We start from the raw sequence: 14,754 nt of genomic DNA on the forward strand, positions 1-14,754 counted from the left end.
GAGTTCCATGCTTCAGCTCTTCACTCTCCACTCCCATTTCCGCAGCCATGGAAGCTCTGCACTTTGATTCCCAACCCCACCTCGTTATCGTCCCAAGTCCCGGCGTTGGCCATCTAATTCCCCTCGTCGAGTTCGCCAAACGCCTCGTCTCCCTCCACAATTTCTCCATCACCATCGCCATTCCCTCCAACATCCCTCCGACCAAACCCCAAAGAGCTGTCTTAACCAACCTCCCTTCCACCATCCAACCCCTCTTCCTCCCCCCCATCTCCTTCAACGATCTCCCCGAAAACCCCAAAATCGAAACCATCATCATCCTCTCTGTAACTCGCTCTGTTCCATTCCTTCGCGACCTCTTCAAATCCCTCATCGGAAAAACCCATCTTGCTGGCCTTATCGTCGACCATTTCAGTACTGACGCCTTCGATGCCGCCATCGAATTCAATGTCCCTTGCTACCTTTTCTTCCCTCCTTCTGCCATGAACCTTTCCTTCGCCTTACAAATGCCCAGCCTCGACCAAATCATCACCGGCGAGTACAGGGATCATCCCGAGCTGATTCAGATTCCGGGGTGCATTCCGATTCATGGGAAAGAGCTTCAGGAACCGACTCAAGATAGGAGTGACGATGCCTACAAGCTATTGCTCCATAACTGTAAGAGGTATAGAATGGCGGATGCCATTTTTCTGAACAGCTTCCCTGAATTGGAGCCTGAAGCTATAAAAGCTCTGCTAGAGGAGGAACCAGGGAAGCCCCCTGTTTATCCAATTGGTCCGCTGGTGAGGAAAGGCTGCAGTGAAAACGAAGAGAGAGCGGATTGTTTGAAATGGCTTGATGAACAGCCAAAGGAGTCTGTTCTGTTTGTGTCGTTTGGGAGTCGGGGGGCTCTATGGCGTGATCAAATCACCGAATTGGCGTTGGGATTGGAAATGAGTGGGCAGAGATTCATATGGGTCGTTAGAAAACCGAAAGACGAGACGGCTACCACGACGTTGTTTAACGACCAGAATGAAAAGGAGGTGTCGAGATTCTTGCCGGAGGGGTTTATGGAAAGGACTAAAAACAGGGGAATGGTGGTGCCATTGTGGGCGCCACAGGTTGAGGTGCTGAGGCATGAGTCCACCGGGGGGTTCTTGAGCCACTGCGGGTGGAACTCAACTCTGGAGGCTGTGGTGAACGGGGTGCCTCTGATTGCTTGGCCGGCGTATGCAGAACAGAGGATGAACGCCCATATGCTGACAGAGGACATTAAAATTGCTTTGAGGCCAAAGAAGGAGGAGGAAAGTGGAATTGTGGAGAAGAAAGAGGTTGCAGAAGTGGTGAAGTCGTTAATGGAAGGTGAAGAGGGGAAAAGGGTTCGTGAGAAAATGAAGTATCTGAAGAATGCAGCAGAAAGAGCTCTGGGAGAAGATGGATGTTCTTCCAAAGCACTCTCTGAAATAGCTCTCAAGTTGAAGAAGACGAAGATTGGGGATTAAGTGAATAATGTAATAATAAGAGAATGTTGTATCGTGTTTACCCTAATAAAATTCTCTTTTCACTTCTCCATTTTCAAATATTTTTACTCATATTGCATAAACATTATAAGAATCGAGCTAACTTAAAAAAATCTTTTCGACCAATGCGAAATTTTAGAATGGTCAGCTCCCACATGAATGGGAGAGGGGAAGCGAGTCAGACGTTGACCTCGAAAGAGGTGAATTCTTAGATCTCACGTCGATTGGAGAAGGGAACAAAACATTGTTTGCAAGGTTGTGAAAACCTCTCACCAACACGTTTTAAAAACAAGTGTAAGTACGAAACATAAAGCTCAAAGACTACTGGTTGTGGTGATATGTGGAAGTCACTACAAAGGGAGTAAGATTCGGATTACCTTGTTGATCGAATATCTCAAGGCAAGAACATTCTTTGAGATTCGAATCACTCTACAAGAAAGATCGATCATATTTAGCTTGAATGATTCTTGTTGATCAAATATCTCAATGCAAGAACACTGGTTTGAAATTCGAATCACTCCACAAGCAAGATTGATCATGTCGAGCTTAAATGATTCTACGTGTAACCTAAACTACATAGAATTGCAAGGAAACTTAGCCGATGGCTAAAGAAGAGCACAAATGCTTCTTTTACTCTATTTTTCAAGTCTCCTACAAATACAACATCCATGGCGAGGCATTCCAATCGTAACATTCATATTTAATGGCCATAATTAATCATTAGGTAACTGTAACCTAAATAACTACAAAAATCTTAAAATATATTCATGAAATACAATAACTCTAAATTACTCTAAATTGTAATCCACCCGAAATTTATATTATAAAACTTCATTCTTTTTCAATGTGGCATGAATTGAAATATCTTTTTGATAATTTCAACAATATTTTCTTCACATCTTTATTAAAGTATATTGTATAATTGATGTCTTTTGGTTCATATCACGTGGGTTTGAGATGTTAAGTTGGTGAACGGAGCAACTCAAATTACAACCCAACTCAACTGTACCTTCTCTTTCGAAGTTGAGTTATTATTATTATTATTATTATTAAAAAAAAAAATCATACGGTGCATTCTTATTAATAACTAAAATTACATAAAACTTTAATATAAAAAAATATATTACCCCAACCTAAGAGTTTGGGTTATCTAAATTGGTCTGTTATCGGGCCATACAAATACTCTTAATATTTAGGTTCTTCTTGAGATAATGTGAGATCTAGTAATTTACCTGCAAGATAATAATCGCTATTTAAATTCACAAAAATGCTATTTTAGTTAAACAGTTGGGAGATACTAGCCATAAATTTTGAACTAAAAAAAATTAGTGAAGTAATTTAACTATACTCGTATTAATATATATGACCAAATATTATGAATTTGTGATACTATTTATATTTATATTTTTAAAAGTGTGAGATTAAATTATAATAATAACTAATTATTAAATTTTTGTCGCATGAGGACATTATTTTTTATTTTAAAAAATCCTTCCATTAGACACTTTTTAAAAACATTTCTAGACACGTGTTATTTATTTATTGAGGAGAGAGGGAGAACACGTCATGTTGCCAAGTAGTATCCTATTTATTAATTATTTATTGAGGAAAGAGAGAACACGTCATGTTGCCAAGTAGTCAGACTCGTGGCATAGAGCCAAATAATATATTTTATCGTTTTTTTTAATATTAATATATCCTATTTATTTATTTATTCCATAAACCCAATGATTAATTATTGAAATAAGAAGAAATTTGATATAAAACATTTATTCTTTTATTCTTTCTTAAATTGTTTTCATTAATATTGACATAAATTTTCTCTATTATTTAAATATTACAAGACCTAGTCCAAAATGATCCATTTTTTAAATTGTAATTAATATTTTAATAAATTAATAAAAATACTTTTCACCACCTTATTTTAAAAATACCTATAAATTTTCATAACAAAGTGACAATCAATATAAATCCACGATCACTTCTCAAAATTATTTTTACATGGGGGAGAAAATTATCCTTCATGAAAAATATAATAATAATCATAATAATGAAGAAAAATTGGTACAAAATGCAAGATCTTCAAGAAATGAAATCCAGACAGTCAAAGTGGAAAAACTGGTCAAAATCAACCTTATCAAGCGACAAATCCCAATCCCCATTACCAATCGGCGAATTCGTCACTGAAGTTGTCGCCGAAACCATCTCCGTCATGTTTGATTGCTCCGACGACTGAACCCCCTGAATTTCTCCGCCGTAACCGCTGAAATCCCAGGCTGTTTCCGACGTCGCCGACGACACAGCCGCCGCAGACCAGTTTCCGTCAGCAACAAAACCCGGCTCCATCATCGATTCTAAGAACACATTTTCATCGACAGTTTCCGATCCGAAGCTAAACGGCGGAAAAACATTGTCAAAATCCTCTGTTTTTAGACCGAAATGCTGTTGGTCTCCGAAATTGAAGATAATTTCAGAGTTTGGGTTTTGTTGATTTTGATGGGTTTCTTCTGGGATTTCATCCCGATTTGAAACTGAAATCAATCCCAAATTAGCGGATTGGTTACATGTGTGTCGTCCTCTGTATGTCACCTCGAAAATGTTGGGATCGTTGTCGGATTTCTGAACTTGTTTTGTGGCCAAACATCCTCGTACATTCCGATGAGTGCATCTATAATAGCATCTGCAAAATTGATTATTAGAAACAATTGTCCTGTTTTTTTAGTGCAAGAACGATGAAATTATGATATTCACCTTGGAAAGTTAGCGCCATGGATATCTTTTTGGCCGTATTTTCTCCAACTATAGCCATCATTGAGTGGGCTTTCAGCAGCAGAGCCACTGCTAACCTTAACTTCCTCTGTCCATTTAGGCAGCAACTTTCTGCAAAACCAAACCCAAATGAAAAACAGAGGAAAAGAATTGGAAAAAGGAGCTCAAAATTAGTTACCTCCTCTTGAGCAGCACATCTCTGGTGCTGTTTTTCCTCTTGTTCTTGGTGGGTTCTTCTTCTTCTTCTTCTTCTTCTTCTTCAGATGGATCTTTAGGGTTCCAATTCAGAAGCAAAAGTGCATTCTCGAAAGAAGACTGAATCATTTCCGTCAAGAAAATGAGAGCTTGTGGAGAAGAACCAGGAGGAGGAGGAGAAGGAAGATGGGTTTTGAGTTGAATCGCCATCTCCTTCCCCTGAGTCAACTCGGTGATCAAACTCTTGTGTTCCATTAAGAATGGCGGCGGCGGCTCTGTAGTTGGGATCAGTCAAAACCCAGAAAAATGCAAGCTTTAAAGAAGAATGTGTGAAGAATATGGTCATTCAAGGGTTTAAAATTGGGGAAAATCCACAGAAGAACAACAAAAAGGTGATGTGTGGCTAAATGGGTCACTCCAAAATCCCAATTTCTAAGAACCCAAATGAGCAAAAGTGAAAAAAGCTCCAAACTTTGAGAGAGCTTAAGAGATGGGGGAAATGGGTTTGAAGGGAAGGGCTTTTAAAGATGGTCGTAGATTTAAGAGAGAGAAAAACGACGTGTAAGAAGCTCTCCAACAAACACAAAAAGAGACTAAAAAAAGGCCTAACTCGTACGGGAAGAAACCGAGTAGCCCCCCGTAACTTTAATCAAAATAAGTCTCAATTCATTATAAAAAAAAGGCTCATGCTCTAATAAAATTGCAAGTTCACAAACACAAATAAGAAACTTCCTAGTGTGTTGATTGTGACCCATACGTCCCATGTTCCAGTCCTGTTTGTCTAGGACATGCTATCCATGCCCGTATGTCCTTTTCAAACTTCTTTTTACGCATGATCGATTACTAAATTATGTCTATATAGCTAAAATCTCTCAAGATATACTATAGAAGATGTGACTAGTTGTCAATTCTTCCTTCTCACTTATGTATGCTATTAAAGCTGTTGTTATTGCTTACTCACTCTTGACTAATAACATTAGTTTTTTTTTTAAATTCTTTCAAACATAACCTGAGGCTCAAACATATATCGATATTATCTGCTAAGTCTGAACTTCACACGACTGACTTGTTTGTTGGGTTAAGACAACTGTTACACAATCATTCTGCTCCCTGTAAGAGCGTGATTGTAGATTACGTACGAAAAAACTGGGAATTTGGACCAAAATTTAAACTATTTCTACTTGACAGTTGAAGAGAGAGAGAGGAAAGTGGTGACCATTTCAAAAGCCATCAATATTTGTTTGTTTTATTATTATTTTTATTATTTTCCGATGTGGACAACGCGGAAACAGCCTTGAAAATTCCACCATCTTTCATCTTCTGCTGACTTGGAATTTCATTTTATTACACCACGAATATTATTTGATGACATCATTTTGCTGATGTAATCCATAGACCCTTCTGACGTCAGCACTTCAATTCTCATCTAACTCTACTCTCTATCATCCCATTCAATTCCCAACGTTCACGAAACATTATACATTCAAATCTTTTTAATTTTATATATTTATTTAATTAAAAATATATATTATAATCTATTAACTTTATCTATTATTGAACTATAAAAAAACGTGCGTATATCTCTATCGAAGAAAATCTTAAATTATTAAGAGGAATAATGATTTAATATGAACGAGATTTTAAAAGATGCTTAGTTTTTTGTTTGGTTTAAGGAGAAAGAAACCGAGTGACCTACGAAATTTGGAGAGATGTCTTTTATAGTTTGTATCATATTATTGGACGTACAATATACACGAAACTAAATGATTAAACGTTTAAATTCTCACTATCTATTATTAACTTTAAATAAATAAATAAATAAAATTATTTATAAAAAAAAACATTGATATGTGACTAGACCTATAAAAATGCCACTTGTCAATTAGACAAAAAAAATAAAATAAAAAAATAAATCAAGTCAACAAAGGATATAAAAGTGTCCCAATTGAAATTATTTAAGATATCTAAATGATTAAAATTCATACATTTTATTAAAATTTTATATAAATATAGAATATTTCTATTTGCTTTTTTTTTTTTTTTTTAAATACTTTCAATAATTTTATTAGATTAGTCAATTTGAAATAATTAATTTATATTAGGTTATTTTTATTAATTACAATTATTAAAATCAATTTAACCATTAAAACTTAATTTGATTTTATCTATTAATATATATTAGTATTAATATGCCTTAAATTTTAAGCTTTTGAGTTATTCACTAATCAAAGTTAATAATTATCTTCAAATAAATAAATAAAATAAAATTACATAAACTTCTACTCATAAGTACATTAATCAAATAGAATNTATGACGCCATCTTGGTTATTGTAGACCGATTCTCAAAATATGTGACATTCATCCCCAANTGCGACATTCATCCCCACTCCCAAAGTATGCTCGGCGGAACTCACAGCCCAACTATTTTTCAAACACGTTGTAATGTTATGGGGCATTCCGTCGAGCATCATCAGTGATAGGGATGGCAGATTCATTGGGACATTTTGGACTGAGTTATTCGTCNACTCATAAGTACATTAATCAAATAGAATAATTAATTATAAATATTATATTTAAAAAATCAAATATAATTAATTTATCTCTTCCAATATCAGATGCATTTACTTTAATTTATTATCATTTCTTTTTTCTCCCAATATATTTATGAATCGTTTAAAAAAATTTGATAAATAAAAATANTTGCTTGCTCGAAGAATACTTACGTCACTTCGTCGACGCTGGCTAGAAGAACTANAACCGCAAATAGAACACCATAAAACTATTGACAAAACATAAATAATTGAAGAAAGAAAAACGATATGAAACACAAATAATCCAAAAAAAAAAAAAACAAATTATAAAAAGAAAACAATACTGAAATTTGTCATATCCACATATTATTTATAAATGCTAAGGAAAAATAGTTATTTAAATATATTTTATTTATTGAATTTTCGTTTAAATCGAATGTTTACATGTTCATTAGACAAATTTCTAAGTTTAATGGCTCATCCGTGCAAAATTAAAAATTAGTGACATATTTGAATGTAAAATATAAGCCTAGCGTTGACTAAAATGGAACTTTAATTACAAAATAATTATAGTCGATAGTCACATAATCATTCTATTTTTAATGATTATTATTATTATTATTTATGAAATTAGATAAAGACTATGGAAAGGTAAGAAATTAATTTTGGTTTTTTTCTCCTTCTTTTTATTATTCCTCTATNTCTACGGGGAAGAGTCCCTTCGAAATTGTAAGTGGACGACAACTGGCCTTAACCCATATTATTGATCATCCTTATGTAGGGAAAAACCCTCAAGCTCACAACTTTACAAGAGAATGAAAGCAGACGACAGATATAGCCCGGACATATTTAGAGAAGGCTTCCAAGCATATGAAAAAGTGGGCGGACAAGAAGCGTCGACCCCTTCAATTCCGAGCAGGAGATCAAGTTCTTATCAAGCTGAGACCAGAACAGATCAGATTTCGCAGCCGAAAGAACCAGAGACTAGTTCGAAAATATGAAGGCCCAGTTGAAGTCCTTAAAAAGATCAGGGCTACCTCCTACCGAGTTGCACTACCCGCATGGATGAAAATCCACCCAGTAATTCATGTGAGCAACTTGAAGCCCTATCACCCTGACCCAGANATTTTTTTTATCAAACTTTTTTAAATGGTTCATAAATGGATTGGGAGAAAAAAGAACTAGTAATACATTAAAATAATTGAAATAAGTGAGATAAATTAATTATATTTGATTTTTTAAATATAATATTTATAATTAATTCTTCTATTTGATTATTGTACTTATTTCCTTTCAAAATAATTATAGATATTGATTATTGACTAATTCAAAAATTTAAAATTTAAAGTCATATTAATACTAATATACTTTTTAAAGAAAATAAAATTAAAATTTAACTGATTTTAATAATTTTATTTAATAAAAGTAAACTAATAAAAAAAATCGATTATTTGAAATTAATTAATATAATAAAATTATAATAGTATTCTCATACAAACATATAATCAGTTATCTTATTATCCACTATTTTAATTTTAGACATCTTAAACTAATTTCAATTAGGACACTTTTTAGGTCCAATTGGACCAATAATTTTGACTGAAAAAGTATTTTTTTTTTTTGTCTAATTGACAAGTGGCATTTTTATACGTCACTTATTACTATTCTACCTACCGTATCAATGTTTTTTCTTTAAAATAATTTATTTATTTTAAATTAAGGCTGTTTCCTCGTTGCTCCACGTCGGAAAATAATAAAACACAAACAAATTTTGAAATGGTCACCAATTTGCACCTTCCTCTCTCTCTCTCTCTCTCTTCAATACCTCCTTATCCTAATATATATATATATATTTTTTTTTTTTNGCATTTTTAATGCCCTTCATAGGCCGCACAATGTGTGACACTTGTTCTAATTGAGCAAACACATTTAGAACAAATTAATTGTGTAAAATTTGGACAATATTAACAGAGCTTTATGTCAAAACACATTTAGAACAAGTCAACTATATGAAATTTTGACATCATATACAATAAGAACTATACATTATTTAGAAAACCGCAACTAATGTACTATGTAATTCTATTGTTATCAGGTTATTGATTTATTGAAATTATACAAAGAGAGAGGGAGTTATGATTGAAGAGAACAAATTCAATTCCCCCAAGAGGCAATTGAAGATTCAAAATCCTGATGTTCTTCCAATTCATACCCATTTTGGGAGCTCATCATCATCATCTTCTTCCACTTCATACCCATTTCACACACTGCTTTGAATGAATACCCATCTTCCCCCACACCTCTTTCCGCTGCATTTTTCAGATTCTTCATTTTCTCTCGAATCCTTTTCCCCTCTTCGCCTTCCATTAACGACTTTACCACTTCTGCAATCTCTTCCTTCTCCACAATCCCGCTTCCCTCCTTCTTCTTCGGCCTCAAAGCAACTTTAATGTCCTCTGTCAGCATATGGGCGTTCATCCTCTGTTCTGCGTACAGAGGCCAAGCAATCAGAGGAACCCCATTCACCACGCCTTCCAGCGTCGAGTTCCACCCGCAGTGGCTCAAGAACCCCCCGGTGGACTCATGCCTCAGCACCTCAACCTGTGGCGCCCACGATGTCACCACCATTCCCCTGTTTTTCGTCCTCTCCATAAACCCCTCCGGCAAGAATCTCGACGCTTCCTTCTCCTTCTGGTCGCTAAAAAACGTTGCATTAGCCGCCTCGTCGTTTGGCTTTCTTACGACCCATAGAAATCTCTGCTCACTCATTTCCAATCCCAACGCCAATTCGTTGATTTGAGCACTCGACAGAGTCCCACCGCTCCCAAATGACACAAACAGAACCGACCCATTTGGTTGTTCATCAAGCCATTTCAAACACTCCGCTCTGTTTTCGTTTTCACTGCAATCGTTTCTCACCAGCGGACCCACTGGATAAACAGGGGGCTTCCCTGCTTCCTCCTCTTGCAGATATTTCATAGCTTCCGGCTCCAATTCAGGGAAGCTGTTAAGAAAAACAGCATCGGCCAATCTATACCTCTTACAGTTATGGAGTAATAGCTTGTACGCATCATCCTCCCTATCTTGAGCCGGTTCCAAGAGATCTTTCCCATGAATCGGAATACACCCAGGAATCGGAATCAGCTCGGGATGGTCCCTGAACTCGCCGGCGACGATTTGGTCGAGACTGGGCAATTGAAAGGCGAAGGAAAGGGACATGGCGGAGGGAGGGAAGAAAAGGTAGCGAGGGACGTTGAATTCGATGGCGACATCGAAGGCGTCAGTACTGAAATGGTCGACGATGAGGGCAGCAAGATGGGTTTTTCCGATGAGGGATTGGAAGAGGTGGCGAAGGAAAGGAAGAGAGCGAGTCACAGAGAGAGCGATGATGGTTTCAATTTTGGTGGGCTTGGGGAGATCGTGGAAGGAGACGAGCGGGAGGAAGAGAGGTTGGATGGTGGAAGGGAGATTGGTGAAGAGAGCTTTTTGGGGCTTGGTCGGAGGGGCGTCGGAGGGAATGGCGACGGTGACGGATAAGGCTTGGAGGGAGACAAGGCGTTTGGCGAACTGGAGGAGGGGAATTAGATGGCCAATTCCTGGACTTGGCACCATAACAATATGGGATTGGGAAGGTTTGTGCAGAGCTTCCATGGCGGCGGAAATGGAGAAATGCAGAGTGAAGCATGCAGCTCTTGATTTATTGAAAAAAAAAAAAAAACAGAGGGGATGGCCCACTTGTAGGGATCACAAATATGTGCATCAACTATATAATTTGGTTAATTATATGATAAGGGCCTTAAACATTTTAATTGAGTACTTTTATCGATACATCTGTCATGTATCTCACACTGGGATATGGAGCTTATGCCTATGTACTCTATGTACTGTAAAAAGATGGAGTAAAAATAAATACATATGGTATATATTTGGTTGAGATGGGGTAGAAATATATTTGGTAGAGATATGTTTGGTAGAATTAAATTTGTTGAAGCTAGGTAGTCTTCTGTTTGTTGGTTTACATATGGTGTTTTCAATAAAAAGTTTTGCCATTATTCCTTTTTGAATTTTTTCTCTTCTGCTCTATTTGTTCACTTTGATCGAGTGTGCGCGTTGTTCTACAATCTTAACAACTGATATCAAAGCTAGACGAAATTCACCCTGATGTGTGAAGATGAAAACTTCAAAGATTGAAATTGAAAAGTTTGATGGATCCGATTTCAGTTTCTGGAAGATGCAGATTGAAGATTATCTGTACTAGAAAGATCTTCACGAACCCCTGTTGGGGGCGAAGCCGGATACTATGACCATGGAGTAGTAGAAGCTCAAGGATCGTCAAGCCTTAGGGTTGATCCGATTGACGCTGTCAAGAAACGTGACGTTCAACATCATCAAGGAGAAAACGACTCAGACCTATTGAAGGCATTGTCGAATATGTACGTATAATTGTCGACTATGAAAAAGATGTATTTGAGGTGGAGGCTGTTAAATCTACAAATGTTTGAAGGAGAATCTGTTACTAATCAATCATATAAATGAATTCAATATGATTGTAAGTCAACTGAGTTTAGTAGAAATTAATTTCGAGGATGAAATTAAAGCATTGATTTTGATGTCATATTTACCCAAGTTGTAGAATACTGTTGTTGGCAGTTCCTGAGGATCTTATTAACTGAAGTTTGATGAAATTCGAGATGTAGTTCTCGGTGAAAGTATTCGCAAACAGGAAATTGGAGATTCATCAGGCAATGCTCCCAGTGTTGATCGAATGGGAAGAAGTAAATCAAAGAGCCAAACAAACATGGACGATCAAAATCAAAGAACCGGGGAAAATCTCCAAACAAACCAAACGTAAAGTGTTGGAGTTGTAGAGAAAAAAGTCATTCTCGGACATGTTATACAAGATCAAAGAGGGAGCAGAATCACAAATCAGAGGATAACGATGATTCTATAAATTCAGCAGAAGACATTGGGGATGCTTTAATTCTTAGCGTGGACAGTCTGACTAAATCTTAGGTTTTGGATTCAGGTGCATCTTTTCATTCGTCTCCAAATAAAGAGTTGTTTCGAAATTTTGGAAATTTTGAGAAAGTGTATCTTGCCAACAACAAAGATTTGAAGATTGAAGGAAAATGAGATGTCTAGATAAAAACTCTAGTAGGAAATCAGTGGACATGAAAGGATGCCAGGAATAGTCTCCAGAAGAACTTAATCTCTAGTTGGTCAATTGGATAGCACAAGTTATATAACAGAGTTTGGGAAGAGTTCGTGGAAGATTGTGAAGGGTGCTATGGTGGTAGCTCGTGACACAAAATTTGGAACCCTATACACCACTACAGGGTGTATGAACATATCTACTGTTGCTGAGAGTGCTTAAAATTCAAGTCTATGAAATAATAGACTTGGACATATGAGCGTTAAAGGAATAAAGATGTTGGCTGTGGAAGGAGTTTTGGAAGGTCTGAAATCTGTTGATATGAGTCGTTGTGAGAATTGCGTTATGAGCAAATAGAAACGAGTTAGCTTCACAAAGACTACCAAAGAATTGAAGAAAGGTTTGGGACATTAAAGCAAGTGGGAGTTGAGGTTGAGTTACAGAACAATTCACAGAGTGATGTTGCAGATACTCAATAAATTTCTAAGACTATTGCTGAAGAACCAGATGTGGAACAAGTAAGTTCTGGGACAACGAAGCAAGTGGGAGTTGAGGCTAAGTTGCTGAAATATTCACCTAATGATGTTGTAGCAGATACTCAAAAAAACTTTTAAGACTATTACTGAGGAACCAAAGGTGAAGCAAGTGGGAGTTGAGGTTGAGTTGCTGAAAAATTCACCTAGTGATGTTGTAGCGGATACTCAAGAAACTCCTGAGACTATTGCTGAGGAACAATAAGCGGAGCAAGTGACACCTGAGCAGGTGTTGAAAAGATCATCCAGAGCTATCAGAGTACCAGATAGGTATATATCTTCTTTACACTATCGGTTGGTGACTGTTGAAGGGGAAAGAGAACCCCTCGATGAGGCCTTACATTTGGAGGATACAACCAAGTGGGAGCAAGCCATGGATGATGGGATGTCTAGGTTTCAGAAATGCGTTGCTCTTTCATCTGCTGAGACTGAGTACATGGCAATAGCTGAAGCTAGAAAGTAGACGATATGAATGACAAGCTTTCTAGAAGAATTAGGCAAGAAGCAGTGCAAGAAGATTCTTCACGTAGATAATTAGAGTGTCATTCAGTTGGTGAGAAACCCGGTCTATCATTCAAAAACAAAACATAGAAGGCGATACCATTTCACTTAGAGCTTAGTGGAAGATGATGATGTGTTTGGAGAAGATAAATGATGCAAAGAACCAAGCAAACATGTTAGACAAAATGAGTTGATGTTGGAACATTGGTGTCGTGCAAAACCTCAATTGATATGGTTCAAGATTGAGAATGAAATTCTTGGTTGACGGAATCAGTCTCCAAGTGGGAGATTGTTGGGATATGGAGCATGATGTTTGTCTGTAATAAAAGATCCAGTAGAAATAAATATGGTAGATATTTCGTAAGGTTTAAGAGGGATATATTCCGAATATATCTCATGGGTTAAATCGGTTAAAACTATATTTAGTAAATTGAAACCATATATATACCTATAGATAGTGCTATCAAAATGTACTTTTTTTTCATTCTCTGTCTTCACCCCGAAGTCATCANTAAGAAACAAGTTCCCACAAGAGGCAGGTAATAAGTAAATGATCATGGAAAATTATTATTGAGATCCCACATTGATCGAAGAGAAGAACGAAGTATTTCTTATAAAAGTGTCGAAATATCTCCCTAGTAGACGCGTGTTAAAACTGTGAGGCTGACGGTGATACATAACGGGCCAAGGTGGACAATATATACAAGCAGTGGGCTTGGGCTGTTACAAATTGTATCAGAAGCCAGACACTGTGCGATGTTTTAGCGAGGACACTAGGTGGATTGTGAGATCCCACATTGGTTGGAGAGGGGAACGAAGCATTCCTTATAAGAAAATAGAAATCTCTCCCTAATAGACGCGTTTTAAAATTGTGAGGCTGACGGNTCAGTCTCCAAGTGGGAGATTGTTGGGATATGGAGCATGATGTTTGTCTGTAATAAAAGATCCAGTAGAAATAAATATGGTAGATATTTCGTAAGGTTTAAGAGGGATATATTCCGAATATATCTCATGGGTTAAATCGGTTAAAACTATATTTAGTAAATTGAAACCATATATATACCTATAGATAGTGCTATCAAAATGTACTTTTTTTTCATTCTCTGTCTTCACCCCGAAGTCATCAATAAAACCTTTAGCCAATATTCCTCTTTGAATTTTCTCTCTCATGTTCTTTGTGTTCATCGTGATCGAGCGTGTGTGTTACTGTGCAATCCTAACAATTAATCTATCGTGTATCTTAACATGCATTAATCTTCTCATCAAAATGGACAATATCATACTATTGTGAAGGGTAATTGTTTCCAACATGGTATCAGAGTTATGCGCTTAACTTATTCATGTTAATAAAATCTTCAAGTATCGAATAAAGAAGTTGCGAGACTGAAAGTGTAGATAAAGTGACTCAAGTGTCAAACAAAAACTGTACTTTGTTCGAGTGTTTGAAGTCGAAGGAGACCTTATGGGAGACTACTGAGTAGAATTATTGGGATGTTCACTTGTATAAGGATCTGATATCAAATTCCACTCTCCCTCTCAATCATTTCTTCAATTTTATCACTTCACTTCATGTTCT

At 36.5% G+C, this 14,754-nt stretch overlaps 3 protein-coding genes across 3 annotated transcripts; 1 reads left to right on the forward strand and 2 right to left on the reverse strand.

Moving 5' to 3' along the window:
* LOC111800582 (hydroquinone glucosyltransferase-like) lies at positions 1-1,548 on the forward strand. The gene has a single exon (XM_023684337.1). It carries the CDS (start codon positions 48-50, stop codon positions 1,476-1,478), a length of 1,431 nt encoding a protein of 476 aa, XP_023540105.1. The 5' UTR covers positions 1-47; the 3' UTR covers positions 1,479-1,548.
* A 1,915-nt stretch (positions 1,549-3,463) lies between these two features.
* On the reverse strand, positions 3,464-4,936 carry LOC111800204 (probable WRKY transcription factor 46). The gene is made up of 3 exons (XM_023683796.1): positions 4,444-4,936; positions 4,248-4,376; positions 3,464-4,176 (listed from the first exon to the last, which is right to left on the reverse strand). The coding sequence occupies exons 1-3, from the start codon at positions 4,713-4,715 to the stop codon at positions 3,579-3,581; spliced, it is 999 nt and encodes a 332-aa protein (XP_023539564.1). The 5' UTR covers positions 4,716-4,936; the 3' UTR covers positions 3,464-3,578.
* A 4,136-nt stretch (positions 4,937-9,072) lies between these two features.
* On the reverse strand, positions 9,073-10,912 carry LOC111800205 (hydroquinone glucosyltransferase-like). Its single transcript, XM_023683798.1, has one exon. It carries the CDS (start codon positions 10,641-10,643, stop codon positions 9,147-9,149), a length of 1,497 nt encoding a protein of 498 aa, XP_023539566.1. The 5' UTR covers positions 10,644-10,912; the 3' UTR covers positions 9,073-9,146.
* Between the last annotated feature and the right edge of the window lie 3,842 nt (positions 10,913-14,754).

Source organism: Cucurbita pepo, chromosome LG08 (genome assembly GCF_002806865.2).
Source record: "Cucurbita pepo subsp. pepo cultivar mu-cu-16 chromosome LG08, ASM280686v2, whole genome shotgun sequence".
In the NCBI taxonomy this organism is placed as follows: domain Eukaryota; kingdom Viridiplantae; phylum Streptophyta; class Magnoliopsida; order Cucurbitales; family Cucurbitaceae; genus Cucurbita; species Cucurbita pepo.

What these genes read in the sequence shown, in the direction of transcription:
- LOC111800204 (XM_023683796.1), bottom strand. Translation starts at nt 4,715, where the DNA reads ATGGAACACAAGAGTTTGATCACCGAGTTGACTCAGGGGAAGGAGATG. An exon ending in GATGTGCTGCTCAAGAGGAG is followed by an intron (nt 4,377 to 4,443) that starts GTAACTAATTTT and finishes TTGGTTTTGCAG; the next exon opens with AAAGTTGCTGCCTAAATGGA. An exon ending in CATGGCGCTAACTTTCCAAG is followed by an intron (nt 4,177 to 4,247) that starts GTGAATATCATA and finishes TCAATTTTGCAG; the next exon opens with ATGCTATTATAGATGCACTC.
- LOC111800582 (XM_023684337.1), top strand. Translation starts at nt 48, where the DNA reads ATGGAAGCTCTGCACTTTGATTCCCAACCCCACCTCGTTATCGTCCCA.
- LOC111800205 (XM_023683798.1), bottom strand. Translation starts at nt 10,643, where the DNA reads ATGGAAGCTCTGCACAAACCTTCCCAATCCCATATTGTTATGGTGCCA.